Here is a 20,926-nt window from a genome sequence, read left to right as displayed (position 1 = left end):
CAACATGTGTTGGACAGTTTGTCTGACTCCACCTCCAATTACGATACGACAGCCACCATGTTGGTGCTTTCTGCAATGCAAAGTCAAATACATCTTCGGAGGAAGGGGAATGTTGAGGCTTTGGGGGTTGTGGGAGATTGAGGACTTTCAGTGGGTGGGGGGGGGGGGGTTGAGGAGATGTCAGAGTTGTATGTGTAAGTTTACTCACAGGAAAAATGAAATTGACCACAGGTGTGTGTGTGTGTGTGTGTGTGTGTGTGTGTGTGTGTGTGTGTGTGTGTGTGTGTGTGTGTGTGTGTGTGTGTGTGTGTGTCACTGTTTGGGGGTGATGCAATCACCCTACTGGTAACATGCTTGGTTGACATATTTAGACTCAAATTATTAAGATGTTACAAGGGTTTGTGAAAGATAATACAGTACATCGTTATGTTGTGTTTGCATCACCCCCAAACAATCAAGTCACCATTACGACCCCCTATTTTGTTGATGCTTTCTCTTCAGCTTGAGGAGGAGAAAGGAGGAAAAGCAACTCTTGCCAACAGCGACCTACACATTGTGCTAATAAAAAAACAAATAAATTCCCCGGCTTTTTGTTGTATCATTTTCAACAAAAAGTCTTTTGTCAGCAGATTATCTTTATCTTCTTTGCGCTGCAAGCATAATAAAGGCATACAAAAGAAATGTATTTGATACTGCACTCACCTCACACCCCCACTCCAAACTGCCCCCAATCCTCCTCTGTCCCACTCAAGATCAACCGATAACATGCAATTACTGGACTATATTATATATATATATATATATATATATATATATATATATATATATATATATATATATATATATATATATATAATTTTTTTTTTTTTCATTAATTACACACTATGTTGTTTTTGTTTCCCAAGCTTTCAGCTTCTATTGTGTTCCTGAGCCTGGGGGTGGTCACTGCATTCTCCTGTGCTGTTGCAGATGGAGTCTACGCATCTCGACACATAGTAAATGACCCTTCAATTACTTCTCACACTTACATGGTTGCAGACTCCTCACTATTTAATATACAATAACAATCCATACTGTCTTTTGGACAAAAGGATCAGGGCAAAATTGTTGCACCTCCAGCCTCCACCGCAACACTGTCGCACTCATATCTACTCGAACACTAGAATCAAACTGTGTGATTTGTGTACCTGCTGAGGAGGAGGAGGCATCGAACCACCACATCGCCTGTGTATTTTTTGGCATGAAAAAATTGTGGAGAATAATAGTAATAATAAAAATAATAATAATTATTATTATTGTGTAATATGTGTTATTACCTCCACCTCCGAAGGTGAAGGAGCTTATGTTTTCACCCCTCTCTGTCTCTTTGTTTGTTTGTTTGTCTGTTTGTCTGTTTGTTTGTTTGTCTGTGTGCAGGATATCTCAAAAAGTTGTGGACAGATTCGGACGAAACTTGGTGGGCAGGTTTGGTGTGTGACCATGACGAATCGATTCGATTTTCGTGAAGATCCGGATCCGGATCCGGATACGAGAATTATTTAATTTCTAACGTGATTCTTCACCATTGAGAGATAGGGCCAAAAATGATACATAGCATGATATTTCAAAAATGTATTGGGTCGGATATGTTCTCGTGGATCAGCCATTACGGGGCGGAGGTATGTGCCCTACTGAGTGCCCTTCTCGTTGTTAATGTGTTACATGGGTGAATTTGAACTGTGGGATAACTTTAAACACTTATAACTAAGTAACTTTATTCCTGGACAGTTGGAGAAGAATTGTCCCTTGGATGAGCAATTCACCTTCTCCCTTAAGAACAAAGTGTTCCAACATGCTCGTTACATTTTATGTGAGGCAGTCATTACTATAGACAAGGCTATATGTCAGGCAGGTAGTCACAAGTGTTTTTAAAGTCACTCCACCTGATGGTAATAAGAGAAAATGCTTATGAAAAGAGGAGGAACCGAAGAGATTAGTTGTGGGAGAGGAGGGAGGAGGGAAAATGGATTATTAAGGGTAAAAGCATAATTGATAGGCAGATGAGACAGACACACATCCAAGCACAAGCAGGAGAAACCAAAACACGTTGCACAGCACAAGCACACGATCACGTGTATCCTGAGACCAAGCACACACTGTATGTCTAGACGTCCCAGCCACAGATACCCATCGAGCTTTGCTATTTTGAGGCCTTTATCAAGTTCATTTTAGACTGGTTAACCACCCTTGTTTATATTGCTTTTGTTGGCAAACAAGTCATGCTCTCTGCTTGCCCTGGGTCAGTCAATCAGGATCACCAATTGGTGGGGAAGGAGAACAAAATAAATCTCGCAACTCAGTTGACAGTTGATTGATTTTTAACTGTGAGGAATGTTGGTTTTAGTCCGTGAGCCAGTCGCCTGATTTTGACCAATTACTACCACCTGGGGGCACCAAACTTTATTGTGATTTTCTGATAGCTATATGTATCTGTAACTCAATGCACCATGATGGACATCTGCGACTCACAGCTTAAGCTCAGTAGAGCCTTTTAAACATAGGTGGGGTCTACTCAGAAAAACGTCATATTTTCTGACATAAGAACAAACACATTGTGTACTCGCAAGTATTTATTGACACCAACAACATGAAAAACACAAGTCCATTTCCATGGGATGTACCACTGGAGAGAATTACATGAATTGAATCACACCAAATGATATTGATTATTGTTTATAATGGTCATTATCGCTGTCACTGTCCGAACCATCAGATCCTTCTTCCTGCTCAGCATGGACCTCCTCGTCTTTCATGTTCTCACATTCTTGCAGTAAGCAGGCCTGAGTACAGTGCAGTCCATTCACCATACACTGGCAGGTGGGCAGCTTGCATGACTTCTTGCATTTGCAAGACAGGAACTCCAAGACTGTGTCTGGTGCTGGTGCAGCTGTCATCTAGTTGATAACAAGTTCTCCGTCATCACCCAGGGACCAGCCTTTGTTCTCCAGCGGACTTGGGACTTCTGTGTCTGCCTGCAATGCTCTGTGCCAGATGGCAGCCTGATAGTTGGCCCTCGTTGCATGTAGATGCAGACAGTTTTGGTAGGGGGGCAACTGTCCAGATTCTACGTTTCCATCTTTTACATGGAACAGTTCATATCGCATCTCATTCACATCACAGACTTCTGACTGGCTTACGTAGAGACGACATGTGAATTCTTCCAAGACCTTAAGAATTTCATCAGTGAGCTGCCATTCTTTTCCCAGTTTTGCGAATACATCTCTGAAGTGATCATGTGGCATCAACAGTTTAAGTGCAGCGAGTTTACCGCGACCACTAAAAGCACTGACTGTGTCACATCCTGTGAATGAATGTAAGCCGAGCAGAGGAAGCACACACGCCATGTCCTAGGGCAGCTGACACTTTTGAGATGCTGATGTATCTGGTTCTAGTAGCTGTACCACATTTCACATCCACGCTGCAGTTAATTTATTTGTGGAAGGCCAGACAGAGAAGAAGGATGTCAGCATCCTCAGCTACCATGATGATGGAAGATACCAGTGGAGCTGCATGTTTGGTGTGGAAGATGACTCTGGTGTCTGCTTCTTCCTGCGATGTTTTCAGTTCATCTTCTTCAATCACATTGTCCCGTGTGAGCCTGAAGCAACGGTTATCACATGTGACATACAGAGTTTTTCCTCCCAGTTTTACTCTCGTATTCGGCTTTTTCCACTGGCTGGCAATGAAACTAATCAGTTTCGTCTCACTGGCACCACATGACAAGAGACGTCTCCATTGCTGAATCTTGTGACCAGGAATAATATTGGTGAAGCGTATCCCAGTTTCCGCACCCCTCGAGGTCCTCTCGGCTCCCTTGATGGACAGCTGTTGATACACATCAAAGATCACATCAATGCATTCGCTCCCAACGCCAATCCTTAGTACAGAGGCAAGCATATGGTCTGCTAGTTCTTCAAAGGTGAGCTTGTCACCCTTCAGCTTTTGTACAACACTCATGCCGTCAATGCTACAGGCAGATGGTCTTTCTATATCTTCAGCAGGTGCTGCCTTAAGGCTCAGTCACACCTTGACGTTTTAACCAGCGATGGCAACGTATTAAAATGTATCTAAAACGCTGGCTTACGTTGAACTTTTGATGTTTTTTTTTAAAAGATTCGGACGTATTCATAGCGACTTGGTCTTATGTATAACGCATTGGTAACGGACACAGAACGTTTCGTTGTGTGATAGATAACTTATACCAACGAATGCTGAACCTGTTGTCAGCCTACACAACCGATGCCCAACGATAGTCTAACTTAGGCATAGCGCGTTGCACGCATCGCCGACGATGTCGTGACGTAGCCTATTAAAAGGCTGACACACAACGATTCGAATCATAACTGCCGTAGAAATGGAAGTGTCAACATCGCGGTCACACCTTGGCGATCTTGCCAGCATATGCCGACCTAAGAAAAATGTGTCTAAAACGTTGGGGCACGTCAAATACGGTATGAGTAAGTTTGGTATACGTGAGTAGAACGCTAAAGTACGCTATCATACGTCGTAGTAAGTAGAGTACGTCAAGAAATTTTAAACATGTTCAAAATTTTACGACGTACTCGGCGTATGACACACGTTCCGCATGCGATGGCGATAAGTTTTACACACGATATGTGGATGCCTACACAAGTCCACAAACGCTACTTATAAGCTACTCAGAAGTCGAAACACGTCGCGGTAATGTCTTTTTTACGCGAAACTTATTTCTAACTTATGTTTGACGTGCTTTGAACCAATTCTTTACGTAGTCCCAACACACATCGACGTATGTAGACGTATTCCAATGACGTCTTCCGGTCGACAAAAAAAAAAAAAATTTACGTGTTTCTAGCTTACAACTGCCATATAAAGACGTGTTCCCAGCGGTTTTGGGAATTGGTATATAAAAATGGTGTTCATAAAATGGGAACCCAACAGTGTTTTCGAGTCCTTTTTGAGTCGATGTCCATGTCAGCAGTAACAGTATCAGTATCAGTATTAGTATTAGTATTAGTATTAGTAGTAGTTTGTTCATGTTGGCAGTAGTAGGTGAGGGTGAGGGGGAGGGTGTGGGTTATGATGGATCGACCTTGCGTTTAACGATTTAACGATTTAAATGATAAACTCAACGATTTAAATGGCTGCATCTCCACTATTGAAAGTAGACGCTTGCGCTCAACAATTGGATTTTTTTTACACTCAACGACTTTTAAACGGTACCACTCAGCTATTTTCATTGTTTACAATGAACGATTTAAATTGCTGTCACTCGCCTTTGTTTTTTGACGCTGGGGTTTTGAAATTTGAAGCGTTTCTTCTGAACGTGTTAAAACGCTCAAACTCGACTATTTTAAATAGACGCTGCCGATGGACAATTGGAATCATAGCCAAGCTAGACATCGAAGTGTGAACATCCTCGTCATGCCGAAGAAAAGTTTGAAGAATGCTGCAAATAAGTGTCCTGGCCGTGGCCGTGGACGCTGACGCAAGGACGATCCATTATACCGACGTCTTTCAGCCTATGAGTAACTTAAAAGTAACGTCTGTCGATGTGTGGCAACGATCGCGTAACGTGCCAACAACACGTTAATCATAGGTTAGAAATAAGTTTCGGGTATGCTAAACATTACCTCGGCGTGTCTCAACTTATGATTAACTTACAAGTAGCATGTGTTGACGTCTGTCAACGATCGCAGACCGTGCATACAACTTGTGGCCAGCGTAGCGGAACGTATGAGTCATACGTCGTGAAATTTCAAGCATGAAAAAATTTGAGGACAACCAAAAAGTACAACGTTTAAAGCTAGCGTACAACGACGTATGGCAGTATTTTTCAGCGTGCTCTCAATGTTATCAAAACTTACCCATAACATATTCAATGTGTGCCAGCGTTTTAGAAAAATGTTTTAGAAAAACTAACCCTAAAACGTCAAGGTGTGACCAGGCCTTTAGCCTCTAATTTTCTTGCCAGTGCTGCCTTGTTCGTTTTCTTTGGTGTCCCATCTGTGTTGGCTAAGGACGAGGGGATGGGACCCAGAGGATGTTTTAGAACATCCTTCATGCTAAGTTTTCTTGACGAAGCAACAAGTATCATATGACGAAATAACTTGTTGTCACTTTTCAGGATGACTTCTTTACTTGATGATTTCGTTTTACGACTTGTGGTAGTGTCAAACGTCTTGAGATTCAGCCGAGGAAGTCTCTCATGAAAGTTTTCTCCTGTTTCCAAACGACTCTCCTGGAACTTCTGACGAGCTTCTTCGCCTTTCTTTTGGGCTGACAGGAGATGAAATGACACGTCTGGAGATGCAGTTGCACCGGTGGCGATATTGATGAGGTCTGTTTCTCCTTGAAACGGATTCGTCCAATTGGCTTCCAGAAGGTCATCGAGAGCCTGTACAGCATCCTCATCTTTCTTTCTGTGAGAGTGTGTCAGATCATGGTGAGTAGCAGCGCCATCAGAGACATCGGTCATCTTGCGAAGCTGCTGAAGGCAAGAGCTGCAGTATTCTGCCGTCAGATAGTAGCGGGTTACTGCGCCAGGATTGAGTGAGAACCATTTGGTACCACCTGTAAAATTTGAAAGGGATTCCGTTTAGTATGGATTGGATATCAAAGGAGTATTTCACATATTTTATGTCAGTTTGTTGAACATCTGTGTAATGTTGAGATGTTGTTCATTCCTGATACATTTGATAGATTTTACCAGCAGTCTGGGTGTCCTTGTTGACAGTTTCCTCGATCGTCTGATCAACTGGGATCCGTCCAAATGTGTTGGTGTGGCTCAACTGCACCGAAAACCCTCCATCTAGCATGTGTTTGTGAACATGTGGATGTGTCTCTGGCAGCATCGTCATATCACAATAGTACACAGAACATATCACAATACTGGAACCTGAAAACAGAAAAATAGTTCAAACTTATTCACTCCAAAGCCATTGTTTAACACTCCAATTATACTGGAGTGATTGATACTTAATTTTAAACTTTATTCAACATTTCAGGGAGTAAGACAGCCCCCCAATAATACAAATAATGATAAACATGCACCTGGTGTAATTTTGTTTGTCGTATGCAAAGCACCATGGTATCATCCTGTTGATCCCAGAGAGATGAAGAAGCCAGTTTCCTTCACGTGATGCTCTAATCAGATCTAGCATGATGTCCAACAGATCAAGAAAGGAGGCCGAGAAGGACGCTAGTTGGCCTTGGTTGTTGTGTAGGTGGTCAAGATACTCCAAGAAGTGGGTGAGGATGACTGATACAGAATCATTTGGTAGAACTGATTCCAGTGTGTCTTGGCTCACATCAGCACGTAAGGTACTCATGGCTGTGATAGTCTCTTCTATGTGTCTTCCGTCCTCACTGTGGTGTTCTGCAAGCCAGAAATAGAATCCTTTCCACGCTAATCTAAGCAGCGCTTCATACAGAAGTTTGTAGAGACGGACTCATCGATTGTAGTGCCTTCCTTCAAGTACGGAGGTGATAGAACCTTCTGCTATGATCCCTGATTCCACAGCAACATCTCTCAGGCCAGCAGATGCAAACCTTTTCCCAATGATGGACATGAGATTATACAAGGTATGGAAAGGCCCCATGCGTATGATGACACTCTGGAAGATTTCACCATTCTTCCATTTGATTTCCATAGCTTTCTCATACAGAGCTTGATCAAACAAACACAGACAATCTCATCCAAGTCAAGCTCTGTGTTAATCTTCATGACCTGAATCAACACATGGTGAACTGTTGACATCTGTGTAGCTGGGGCATTTATCGTTGGAAGATAGTCAACAGTGTGTTTGTGGACAATTTTGTTGCCACTTATCTGCATATTGAAACCCGTCCAGGAACTGACTGACTGATCCTTGGTATCTGAGAGACGAGTCAGAGACCATACCAGGTTCGTTCGCATCGCAATATCCCTCACAGATTGCAGATCTAATACCTGGGGTTTCAAGACTGGTGGACCCTGTCTATTTCCAGCATTGTACTCTGGAATATCTAGTGGAACAGCAGTTACACTACGCTCTTTCTTGGTGAGAAACTGAGCCTCAGTTTCTTGAGGTTAGGCTGTGTGAACCTGTGGCTGTATCATGATCCCATTCACTCTATGTGATGTGCCTCCACCACTTAAAGTTTCTTCAAGCCTATCTATGTTGTCATAGGCAAGTGAGGACGGAATGCAAGGATGGGAAGATGATGGTAGAACTATGCATTGTGCCTTCAAAAGCAGATGAAAGAAGCAGACCGAGGTAGTGTCTATTTCTTCCAGCTTGGAGTAAGAAACACCATGGCCAAGGCGATTGAGCATTTTGATGAGCTCAACATTTCCTGTCAGTGACTTAACACCCCATGGTAGCAATATGTGTTTAGCAGGGACGACTTTTCCTTTACTGACAGCATAGATACAATCCTGACCTACCGATTGGACAACTCGTTCCACCTTCTGCGTTCCATGAAGTAGCAGTTTCAGGAACATCTTTAAAGATTCTGGCAATTCAGTATAGCCAGATTTCAGTTCAGCAGGGTGTGGAGGCCAAGGCTTTTCTTTCATGTTTTTAATTTGTCCTCTCAAGTGGTTCGCAGAAAGTTTGACAATGTTCTCAATATCATCTGAGTACTTTGCATCCTGTAGTTGTTCTTCGGCCTTCATCATTTTGACCACTACCTGCTGCAAGGAAAGGCCATCTGGATATACAAGAAGTTTTCCTTTATCATCAGAGACAAAATGAAGTGACTTCTTGAATTCACATTCTAGCTTCCGGTGAATATGTTTCTTCGTAGAGGGTTTCACATCATTGATGCCAAGTTCGTGCAGGAAATTCAACAACTTTTCAGTCAGTTCCATCATTCTGACAACTTCAGGTTGAACAAATAATGTCTTGCGCACATGCTTGAACAGAAGAAGGTAGGCCTCCTGCTCTGCTGCCAGATAAGCGTCATCATCTTCAGTGACTTTTGATGTTTTCTCCATTGCTCCACGGGTGTATTTGCGGTAACATGATTTATGGTCATGAGCCTCGGCAGCAACCAACTCTCTGGATGTGATGGCAAGTATTCTCTGATCCAACTTGGCCTGAGCAACACTTCTCACTGTTTCATCTGACCTGAGTTCTCTGGACTGTAGTAGTGTTTCCCTGGTGTTCGAACCAGCCACATATTTGCTTTCCTTCTCACAGAAGATACATACAGGGTCTAAGACACGAGATGTCATTGAAGGAGCACGAGAAGATTTTCTCCCTTTGGTGGAACATTCCGGCTCAGAGTCAGGTTCTTGGAACTTCTGAAGCATTTTCTTGCATGTAAAATCAGATCTACAGTCTCTGTGGTAGAACAACTTTTCACCCTATTCATCTTCTTTAAGTTCCAGGATGGGCCCAAAATTCCGCAAGTTGGCTGCATGGAGTAATACACCAACAGATTCATCGTCTCTGGGTTTGGTCAGTTCAAATTCTGAAGTCTACTTGGAACAAATAATGCAAGCCCTTTCTTTCAATGATTGCATTTTCTGTTTTTTCTTTGGTGAGTCCATCATGTATCATTGTAGAGTGTGACCTCCATACAGTCACAGAGTCACCTGAAAAGAAATAAAACTGGTTAAGTACACTATTGTCATATAAATGTATCCACTCTATTATCATTTTATTCTCTGGATCCTTGAATAATTTCCAATTTTGCTGCAGCTGAAATACATATTAACTATGACCTCAGTAAGGTTATCAAATTTAAGATCAACAAGGTATAAAATAACTTCGGAATAAAATGGTCTTACTTGATATTGAAGATCGGTGAAATGAAGACAAGGTGTCGACTGCAAAACAAACTTGACTATGGATGTTAGTATAATAAACTAGAGGTTATTTCACCTTAATAACTTGATCAAATATGAAGAAATTCTCAATAAATATTATCATGTCCATTCGCAGTAAATATTTATGCTATTGATCAATATTGTGCAATTATCGATGTTCTCAGAGATTAGAACGCAAAGAGAAATTACAATCACATTTTTATGTTATTGCAGTATATTTGATATATTCCTTAAGTATAATCACTTTCAGACACACAGAACACAACTTCATTATGAAAATTTATTTTTATTTGGCCTGTCCAGCCATTTAAGCATTAAAACATGGATGACAAAATTGTACATTTTGTGTATTTTGCGCAAAAACATTAATTATGCTATAAAAAAACTTAAGCTGTGAGTTTGAAATGTCCATCATGCATTTTTGTGAAGTATATGGGTACACCATCAATAAAAAAATAAGTTTCGTTTGGTGCCCCCAGATGGTACCGATATCTTGTCTGGCTCACGGACTATTTGTGAAGATGTTCGTATAAGTTTCGTTTGGTGCCCCCAGATGGTACCGATATCTTGTCTGGCTCACGGACTATTTGTGAAGATGTTCGTTCTTCATTTGCAAATGTATTTTCTGCAACTTCTGTTATACTTCAGAAGTGATGTTCTCGTGTTTACATTGCGTAATTTGGGCCTTGTGGTAAAGTTGAGCTCAGACTGCATGCTGGTACCTTATTTTGTCTTTTTATTTTGGCCACTAGCAAGATGTGCTCGGATACTAATGGAGAGTAATCGAAAAAAAATTATATATTTATATATACGTATATATTTATATATTTATATATATATATATGTATATATATATATATATATATATATATATATATATATATATAAATATATATGCATATATATATATATATGTATATATATATGCATATATATATATGTATATATATATATATATATATATATATATATATGTATATATATATGCATATATATATATATGTATATATATATGCATATATATATGTATATATATATATATATATATATATATATATATATATGTATATATATATATATATATATATATATATATATATATATATATATGCATATATATATATGCATATATATATATATATATATGCATATATATATATATGCATATATATATATGCATATATATATATATATATATATATATATATATATATATATATATATATATATATATATATATAATTCCAGCAATCTCTGTGTGTGTGTGTCTGTCTGTTTGTCTGTCTGCGACAGCCGTTTCTCGACGACCGCCGGTCCGATCTGATTGAAACTTGCCAGGAACATTGCCGGGGACCCGCGGATGTGCCTTTTCGAGGTTTGATGTCGATCGGACGAGCGGTTCCCAAGTTACGGCCATTTTATTGCTTTTTCAGTGTTGAAAAGGTGTATATATGGCAGCAGAAGGTGTGGTTCCACCTTTTCACCTTATCATGCCATTTTTTCCCCAAATTATTAATAACCGGACGATCACCGGTCCAATCGGATTGAAACTTGCCAGGAATATTGCCGGGGCCCCGCGGATGTGCCTTTTCGAGGTTTGATATCAATCGGACGAGCGGTTCCCAAGTTACGGCCATGTATCTGTGAACCAATGACAGGACACGGTGCTATGACGTCACGAATGACGTCACAATAAATGTTTATTTAATTTTTTTTTTTTTTGAAGGATTGACGTCAATTCTTCTTCGTTTGGTATGACGTCATAATTGACACTGGGGACTTGGGTATGTGCCTTTTCAAAGTTTGATATCGATCTTCCTCATCCATTTCAGCTGTTTCCCAAGTGTCTCCCAAGGTTTGAAAGCTGTTCTTTCCCAAGGCTTGAATTAATTAATCCCAAGGTTTGATTATTATTTAATTATTAATTTATTTAATTATTAACTCCCAAGGTTTGATTATTATTCAAATTATTAATTAATCCGAAGGTTTGAATTTTCCCGAGGGAAACGGCTGTTTCCCAAGGGTTTGAAAGCTGTTTTTTCCCAAGGTTGGAATTAATCGTTGTGCTTGGTAGATCTTTGTCAGGTCAGGTTCGATCTGTGACCTGCTACAGGTACCATGTAAACCTGTACTAACCTGTTCCATGGTCGGGTTGTCGGCGACTAAACCGTCTCCCCCACCAGGTTTTCTGGTGAGGAGGGTGTTTGGATATGGACACCCAGCAGGATTAAAAACAAAACCTGTCAAAGGGCGGAGGAGCTCCTTGTGAGCCAACGGCCATCCATATCTAGTGCCCAACTGTGTCTGCGGACGTCCTCCTGCAGTTGGGTTACTTCTTATTAGGAGGTTGGTGGCAGGATTTGCACTCCAGCCACCGTAAAACGCTTCATTCCGCAAAACACAAAAACGCAAAAAAATCTGAAAACCCACTCCGTGGGAGTACCTCCTGTGCAGCTTCCCTTCGCAGGGCAGCTCACCGGATGATGGGATTGGGGCAAAGCCTTCGGGACCCCCAATCTTTGATAGGAGGGAAACCACGGGGTAACATCCCTGGGTCAGATTGCGGGAGAGTGTGTCGGAGTGGTGCTGAGGTGTCGTCCACCAGACGGCGGTCTCCTTGGGTTAACCTGAGGCGGTCCCTTCGGGTGGGTGCCTGGAATGTCCTATCCCTAAGAGAGGATGATCACCTGTCTCTGTTATCATCTGAGCTCAAGCGTTTGGACATCGGGATTGCAGCTCTCTCTGAGGTTCGGAGACCGGATTGCGGCGAGATAATGGTGGGTGGTTACACCTACTATTGGTCTGGTCGCTCTGATGGTTACCATACCCAAGGAGTTGCTGTAGCTGTGTCCAATAAGCTGACCCCAATGATAATTGAGGTAACACCGGTCAACGAGCGTATTATGAGATTAAGGATTCGTCACTCCTTAGGTGTCATTTCCCTGGTCTCTATTTATGCTCCGACTGAGGCGAGTGATCTTACCGTGAAGGACACATTCTACGCCACACTCGAGTCTGTGGTTGATCAGTGCCCCAGACGAGATACACTTCTAGTCTTGGGGGATTTCAATGCATCGACTGGAACTGATAGGGATGGTTATGAGGTGTGTGTTGGTCCCCATGGGTCAGGAACTATGAACCAGAATAGCACTAAGTTCCTTGACTTTGCAAGAAGTCATGGACTTAGGGTGGCTGGTTCATGGTTTCAGCGCCCGCAAGCTCATCGCTGGACTTGGTATTCCAACGCTGGCGGTGTGGCAAAGGAGATTGACCATGTCCTCATTGACGGTCGTTGGAGGATGATCCAGAACTGCAGGGTCTACCGGAGTGCTCAGTTACTCAATACTGACCACAGGCTTGTTGTAGCAACTCTAAAGCTGCACCTTAAATCCTGGAGAATGGTACCATCCCAGCCTAGGCTGGATGTTGCCAAGCTCAGGGATGAGAGAGTAGCTGAGGAGTTTGCGAACAGGCTGAGTGGACACTTGGGGGTCTGGGTGCTTTGGGGGTCCTGAAGAGTTGTGGAGCACCTTCAAGACCACCGTCCTTGATGTTGCCGGTGGATGCCTTGGAGTTCACCGCAGGGCAAAGAAGAATTTTGTCTCTCAAGGGACACTGGATACCATTGACCAGAGTCGCAGGGCCAGGCTGAATGGCAGAGCTGAGCTGTTCAGGGAGCTGAGGCGTAAAACTGTACGTGCACTGAGGGTGGACAAGGAGGCCTATGTGCGAGGAATCTGTGAGGGGGTAGAGCATCACCTGTGGACAGGTGATTCTCGTCCCGCTTACAGGGGAATTCGCGCATTACGTTCATCCAAGCCCATCCCTCGGAGCACTGCAGTTCGAGCAGAGAGTGGTAGGCTCTTGACAGAGGAGTCTGAAGTGAAGGCCCGCTGGGCCGGTTACTTTGAGCGGTTGTACCAGGCTGATCCCCCAGCTGTCGAGTTGGACGTCAAGGGTGTTACAATCCCTGTTGCTGACCCTCGAATCAACTGTGGTCCACCATCGCTTGTGGAAACATGGGCTGCGGTGAACCAGTTGAAACGGGGCAAAGCTCCAGGGATCTGTGGCATCCATGCCGAACTTCTCAAGGCTGGTGGAAATGCTGCACTCGCGTCGTTGCATGCAGTTTTGTGCTCTGCCTGGAACACAGGCATCATCCCAACTGACTGGAAGAGGGGCCTTGTTGTCCCTCTCTGGAAAGGGAAGGGTGATCGCCAAGACTGCAACAACTACCGAGGGGTGACGCTGCTCTCAGTGCCGGGCAAGGTCTTTGCTCGGATAATTCTTGATAGGGTTCGCCACCATCTGCTTGAGCACCAGCGTCCAGAGCAGTCAGGCTTTACACCAAAGAGGTCAACGATTGACCGTATCCTGGCACTTCGTGTCCTCACCGAACGCAGACGAGAGTTTCGGCAGGGGCTGCTTGCAGCCTATGTTGATCTCTGTAAAGCGTTCGATTCAGTGAATCGGGATGTCCTCTGGAGGATTCTTGGTCTTCGTGGGGTGCCACCAAAACTGATCGATCTGATGTCTGAACTCTACTCTGGTACTGAGAGTGCTGTGAAGTGTGGTGGTACCATCTCTGACTTATTTCCAGTTGTTACTGGAGTTCGTCAGGGATGTGTACTTGCCCCCACACTTTTCAGCACTTGTATGGACTGGATTTTTGGGAGGATGTCGGAGAGATCAAGTTGCGGTGCATCGTTTGGCAATGTCAAGATCTCGGACCTTGATTTTGCAGATGATGCAGTCATCTTTGCGGAGACTTTAGACATCCTCTTGGGGGCCCTCGAGGTGCTGAATGAGGAGTCGGAGCCGTTGGGATTACGGATTTCTTGGGTCAAAACAAAGATCCAGGCTTTCGGTGACATCTTGGATGCTGCTGTCCTGTCTGTGTCTGTTTGTGGTGAGGATGTTGAGGTCGTGGATAGATTCACTTACCTTGGCAGTGATATTCATGTCTCCGCAGGTTGTGAGCCGGAGGTCAATAGACGTCTGGGTCGGGCCTGGGGAGTCATGGATTCACTGGATCATGGGGTGTGGCGCTGCCGCTACCTGTGCGGGAGGACGAAAGTCCGAGTCTTCAGGTCCTTGGTACTTCCAGTCTTGCTCTATGGGTGCGAGACTTGGACTTTGACCAAGGATCTGAGACGGAGACTTAATTCCTTTGGTACCAGGTCTCTTCGGAGAATCCTTGGCTATCGCTGGTCGGATTTTGTGTCCAACGAGCGGTTGCTGAGAGAGACTCGGATGAGATTTGTTACCTGCATAGTCCGTGAGCGTCAGCTGCGGCTGTATGGACATGTGGCTCGTTTTCCTGACGCTGATCCTGCTCACCAGATTCTCTCAGCGAGGGAGTCTCATGAGTGGAGGAGGCCAGTGGGCCGACCACGTGCCTCATGGTTGCAGCAGGTTGACCATCATCTCAAGGAGATGGGGATGGGCCTGGCATCTGCCTGGGGGATGGCCAGACGGAGGCCCCTGGAGTACCGGCGGAAAGTGGACGCAGCGACGCGCTGTTCTGGCACATGCTCCCATACCTGACCCTTGGTAGACATTTGTGAATACATTTACAGAGAGAGGGGCGAGAGAGGAGGGGAGAGAGAGGGGGTGAGAGGGGGGGCAAGAGAGGGGAGGGAGAGGGGAGGGAGAGGGGAGGGGGATAGAGGGGGGCGAGAGACAGGAGGAGGGGGAGAGAGGAGGGGGTGAGGGGGTGAGAGGGGCGGTGGCAAGAGAGGGGAGGGAGAGAGAAGGGCGAGAGGAGGGGGGAGAGAGAAGGGCGAGAGGAGGGGGAGAGAGAAGGGAGAGAGAGAGGAGGGGGGAGAGAGGAGGGCGAGAGAGAGGAGGGGGTGAGAGGGGATGAGAGGGGTGGCAAGAGTGGAGGGGGAGAGAGAAGGGCGAGAGGAGGGGAGAGAGAGAAGGGAGAGAGGAGGGGCAGAGAGGGGGTTGAAAGGGAGGGCAAGAGAGGGGAGAGAGGAGGGTGGAGAGAGAAGGGCGAGAGAGGTGGGAGAGAGGGGGCGAGAGAGAGGAGGGGGAGAGAGGAGGAGTGTGAGGGGGTGAGAGGGGGTGGCAAGAGAGGGGAGGGAGAGAGAAGGGCGAGAGGAGGGGGGAAAGAGAGAAGGGAGAGAGGAGGGGAGAGAGAAGGGCGAGAGAGGAGGTGAGAGGGGGAGCAAGAGAGGGGCGAGAGGAGGGGGAGAGAGAAGGGTGAGAGAGGGGGTGAGCGGGGGGAAAGAGGAGGGGGTGAGAGGGGGGTGAGAGGGGGGAAAGAGAGGGGAGGAGAGAGGAGGGGGAGAGAGAAGGGCAAGAGAGGAGGGGTGAGGGGGGCCAAGAAAAGGGAAAGAGTAGAGGTGAGAGGGGGGACAAGAGAGGGGAGGGAGAGGGGAGGGGGGATAGAGGGGGGCGAGAGACAGGAGGAGGGGGAGAGAGGAGGGGGTGAGGGGGTGAGAGGGGCGGTGGCAAGAGAGGGGAGGGAGAGAGAAGGGCGAGAGGAGGGGGAGAGAGAAGGGCGAGAGGAGGGGGAGAGAGAAGGGAGAGAGAGAGGAGGGGGAGAGAGGAGGGCGAGAGAGAGGAGGGGGTGAGAGGGGATGAGAGGGGTGGCAAGAGTGGAGGAGGGAGAGAGAAGGGCGAGAGGAGGGGGAGAGAGAAGGGTGAGAGAGGGGGTGAGCGGGGGGAAAGAGGAGGGGGTGAGAGGGGGGTGAGAGGGGGGAAAGAGAGGGGAGGAGAGAGGAGGGGGGAGAGAGAAGGGCAAGAGAGGAGGGGGGAGGGGGGCCAAGAAAAGGGAAAGAGTAGAGGTGAGAGGGGGGACAAGAGAGGGGAGGGACAGAGGAGGGGGGAAAGAGGGGGCGAGAGAGAGGGGTGTCACAATTCTTCTTCTTTGTTTGATATGACGTCACAATTGATGCTGGGGACCTGATACTGCAGGTACGAAGCTGCATAAACTGGCACGCACCTACGGGCCCGCACTAGTATATACAATATACACATCTACGATATAAATGGCAGTCCTTCTGTCTGTTTGTCTGTCTGTCTGTCTCTTTGTTTGTAACCAATAAGCTCCTAGACCAGTGAACGGATCTTGATGAAACTTTACACACATATAGACCTAACATTCAGCTCCAGGATGCGCAAAGTGGCTTTCCATTAAAATGAAATTATATATATATATATATATATATATATATATATATATATATTTTTTTTTAAACATTTCCATTAAAAAAATGGCTTTTGAATAGTGCACCGGCGTATTAATCATAACAAAAGGCTTCATGGTTAAAAACGCTAGGGTTTTTTGAAATACAAAATGTTCGTATTCGATGACTTTTTAAACATACACATTCTCCTCCTGTTATTTGAATTCTCGAACTGCACGTGCACGGCAACAGCAAACTGCTGATAGATCTGCTCATGAACGAGCCAGGCAAGCAGAGTCGGCTGCAGAGAGAGCGTCGCCTAACTGCAAATAGAGCGTTACACCCACGGCCGAAAGAAGCACAAAACTCACGTTCCAGCTTTCTAGGTCCGGGTTTTGGCAGGACATCAAGAACAGTTGCCACTTCTGCTGGAAACATTGAGTGGCTCAAGGCCGCCTTCAACTCTGACCTCTCTGAGGATTACGGCAGCATAAAGCCTTCCTTTCATAAATCTGAGGAATAAAAGAAGCCTTCCTAAATTTCTCCATTCAACTAATGCCTCAGTCGAACTAGCGTGAGGAAAATAGGGCAAATTTCCCGGGTATTACCGGGTACTTCAGCAAGTCTACTATATAAATGGCAGTCCTTCTGTCTGTCTGTCTGTCTGTCTGTCTGTCTGTCTGTCTGTCTGTCTGTCTGTCTGTCTGTCTGTTTGTTTGGTTTGTTTGTAACCAATAAGCTCCTAAACCAGTGAACCGATCTTGATGAAACTTTACACACTTATAGACCTAACATTCAGCTCCAGGATGTGCTCAGTGACTTTCCATAAAAATGAAAAAAATATATGTAAAAAAAAATAACAATTTCCATTTTTTAAAAAAAGGCTTTCGAATAGTGCGCTGGCATATTAATTAATGTTTTTTTATCTGATGCGGCAATAATTCTTAACATTTTTGAATGCGAGTCTTCTGCATATAAAACATGGCGGGGAAAATATAATATTATAGTGGTGATGAAAGAAAAAATAATGGTGGCAGCCTCTACAATTTTACAATTAACTGTGACATAGACTCCTTCAGATCCACCGTCATCCACAGGATTCCCGTGCGGAGCACGGGTATCCCTGCTAGTATAAATATATATACAGTAGACGCCGCTTTATAAATCCACCATGGGACCACGCCATTTGGATTTATGAACCAGCTTGATTTATTAAGCGGAGAACCTATTTTCAGCCACCTACTGGATAGATAAGACAAAAAGCGAATGTCGTTGAACACTGCTTTATGCTACAAAAACATTGATTTATCAAACGGTGACAAAGGGATTGTTCAAAAGAATCTCTCCAAGGTCGCTTGCTTGGGAGGGAAGGTTTTGCACAAATGTTCCTTTGTTGAATCCGTCACGTGGCGGAAATCGGGATGAGCAAAACCTGAGAGCTGCAGTCCCCTGTCCAATTTGGCGAGTGCAGTCCGCATCTCTGCCGCTGTTGGCATCGGCTCGGATTCGTCGTCGCTTTCTTCTTCCACTTCTTCAGCTATGGGCTCGGTGGCTTCGAGAATCTGACCGACGAGCTGCTCGGTCATTTCCTCTTCCGTAATTTCGCCTGTTGTCTCAATGTCGTCGTCGATGGTGATCCATTGATCGAACACTTCGGCTGTGAGCCCGGGTGGTGGCGAGAGCAGTGGCTCCATTTCTGACATTGGGTCTGGTTCTCCAACAAATCCTCCCTTTCGCCAACAGTTCCGAATCGTTTCTGCCGTAACTTTTTTTCCACGCAACATCGAGCATATTCATTGTGTCCATCAGCGTTACCTTTTTGACGACTTAGTTGACTACAAGTTCTTCCTGGCTATCATCGATAGTATCAATGATGTTCTGGCAAAGCTGGTGTCGAAAGTAGGCCTTCAGCATCCTAATTATTCCCATGTCGCATGGTTGGAGCACCGATGTTGTGTTCGGCGGGAGGAACTTGACGGTGATGCTCTTCAGTCCATCGACTTGAGTGTGTGCCGAACAATTGTCAACAAGCAAACCTTTCGTTTTTGACAATGGAACTTGAGATCCAATACGCGAAGCCAGCGCTCCCAGATTCTACTTGTCATCCACGCATTGGAAGATAAGTCGTAGATCAGGGGCAGTTGTTGTAGATTTTTGAAGCAACGCGGCTTCTTTGGTTTGCTAATCAGAAGATCTTCCTTTCCACCATCCATGTTGCAGCAGACCATCAATGTCACTCGGTCTTTTGCCGTTTTGAATCCTTTTTTGCCTTTCTTGTCCTTCTTGGCAATGTACGTCGAGTCTGGTAGAGCGCGGAAGTAGATTCCTGTCTCATCGGTGTTGAGGATGTCCCGCTTGTCAAATGACTGAAGAATCTCTCCCAGCTGATTTCGACGGAACTCATTCGCTGCAGCCACATCCACCTCAGCCGCTTCTCCCTTCAAAACGGTGAAGACAATTCCATTCCGTTTCTTCCACCGAGAAAACCAACCGTCAGTGGCCCTAAATCGTGATGACCAGCTTTTTGCGCAAGGATTTCCGCTTTCTGACATAAGATCGGGCCATTCACTGGCATATTCCTCCGATTCGAAAATTCCCACCATTCAAGCAGGGCTTTCTCCACTTCCTCATCTTTCCCCACCCGCTTCCGCTTCACACCGCCGAGCTCTTGAACCTCTGCTCTGATGGTGCCTTCGTTCTTGATAAGATTCTGGAGCTGGCCACGAGAAATTTCCAACGCGATTGCAGCCTCGCGCTGACTTGTCTTCGCCATTTCATTGAAACGGTCTAATAAGGCCACCTTTCCTCCATGGATAGATCCTTCCTCTTTTTGCTCGTGGTCGCCATCTTGACTCTAAATCACAACCCAACTCGTGACTATTAAAGTACAAAAATGCTGAGAGATAGAATTCAACCAACCGGCGCAATCTATAAAAGCATACACGCTTCACCCGCTGTGACGACCGAAAAGTGAAAGCGTAGAGCGAGCTGGAAATCATTGCACAAGGCTGTAGTCAATGGGATTTCCACTGTGACACTGCGCGTTAGGATTTTCCAGTTCTACTGCAGTTAAACACACACCCCCACAGCAGCGCATACTACATCAAGCTTAGGTTGAGACCGCGCACATGCCAAGCAGGTGGATTTATTATCCGGTGGATTTCTCTATGTAAAATTCCGTTCCAACTCATTTTGGTCACAATAAGCGGCTGGATTTTATAACCGTGGATTTATAAAGCGGCGTCTACTGTATGTATATATATATATATATATATATATATATATATATATATATATATATATATATATATATATATATATATTGTTGTGGTTACCAAATTCGCAAACCACCATTCAGGTCCCTTAGGTGAGGTATCTTGGTAAGTATATGTGTAGTTAGGCCCAAACCCGTTGTCTAGTGGGAATACATGTCATTTATGCGTGCTGCGACTCTTCAGGATAGCCGTTTTTCTTTTACTATCTTTATTTTGGACCAACCGCCATTGTAACCACCACCAACCACAACATCAACCACCCACCGCGGCGCCGCTTCACGTCACACCTCGCAACCGTCGCATCGCCACCGTTCTTGCGCCGCTTGTGGGTACCGGTGTTGGACTCGTGCAGGGCGCGCGCCGAACAGCGTGTACAAAACCACGGATGTTCTGCTTCAAAAACGGATCAAAAACGACACACGCCCACTTTTGTGCCGTCCAATCGGTGAGCGAGGGGCGATTTGGCCCCGCCTCCAGGGCGTTGGAGGGCGATCGCTATATGCAAATTTATGGATCAAAAAGCATTCACGCCCACTTTTTCTCGGGCCAATGGGGAGCGAGGTGAAAGGTCGAAGGGAGGGGGTCAAAGATGAGAGAGCGAAGCCACGGGGCTTATATAAGCGACCGCGTTCGTCAGTCAGGAGAATGGGAGAGTTAAGACTTCGCGGGCGGTGGAGTTG

The 20,926-nt window shown here is 45.1% G+C and overlaps 2 protein-coding genes across 3 annotated transcripts in view; one reads left to right on the top strand and one right to left on the bottom strand.

The window, feature by feature from the left end:
- The window catches only part of LOC147031249 (transmembrane protein 255B-like), a 215,454-nt gene that overhangs the window by 95,860 nt on the left and 98,668 nt on the right, over positions 1-20,926 (top strand). For both annotated transcript variants that reach the window (XM_085860361.1, XM_085860367.1), the window contains exon 4: positions 906-995. In XM_085860361.1, coding sequence (XP_085716487.1) covers positions 906-995 — 90 coding nt within the window. The remainder of the gene's footprint in view (positions 1-905; positions 996-20,926) is intronic.
- Positions 4,363-9,002, bottom strand: LOC147031251 (uncharacterized). The gene is made up of 2 exons (XM_085860380.1): positions 6,728-9,002; positions 4,363-6,591 (listed from the first exon to the last, which is right to left on the bottom strand). Exons 1-2 carry the CDS (start codon positions 6,876-6,878, stop codon positions 5,951-5,953), a joined length of 792 nt encoding a protein of 263 aa, XP_085716506.1. The 5' UTR covers positions 6,879-9,002; the 3' UTR covers positions 4,363-5,950.

This window comes from Eptatretus burgeri, chromosome 2, assembly GCF_056783735.1.
Source record: "Eptatretus burgeri isolate ZD-2024b chromosome 2, Ebu_testis_v1, whole genome shotgun sequence".
In the NCBI taxonomy this organism is placed as follows: Eukaryota; Metazoa; Chordata; class Myxini; order Myxiniformes; family Myxinidae; genus Eptatretus; species Eptatretus burgeri.
The sequence above is the reverse complement of the archived record's forward strand: the minus strand, read 5'-3'. Positions and strand labels throughout refer to the sequence as shown.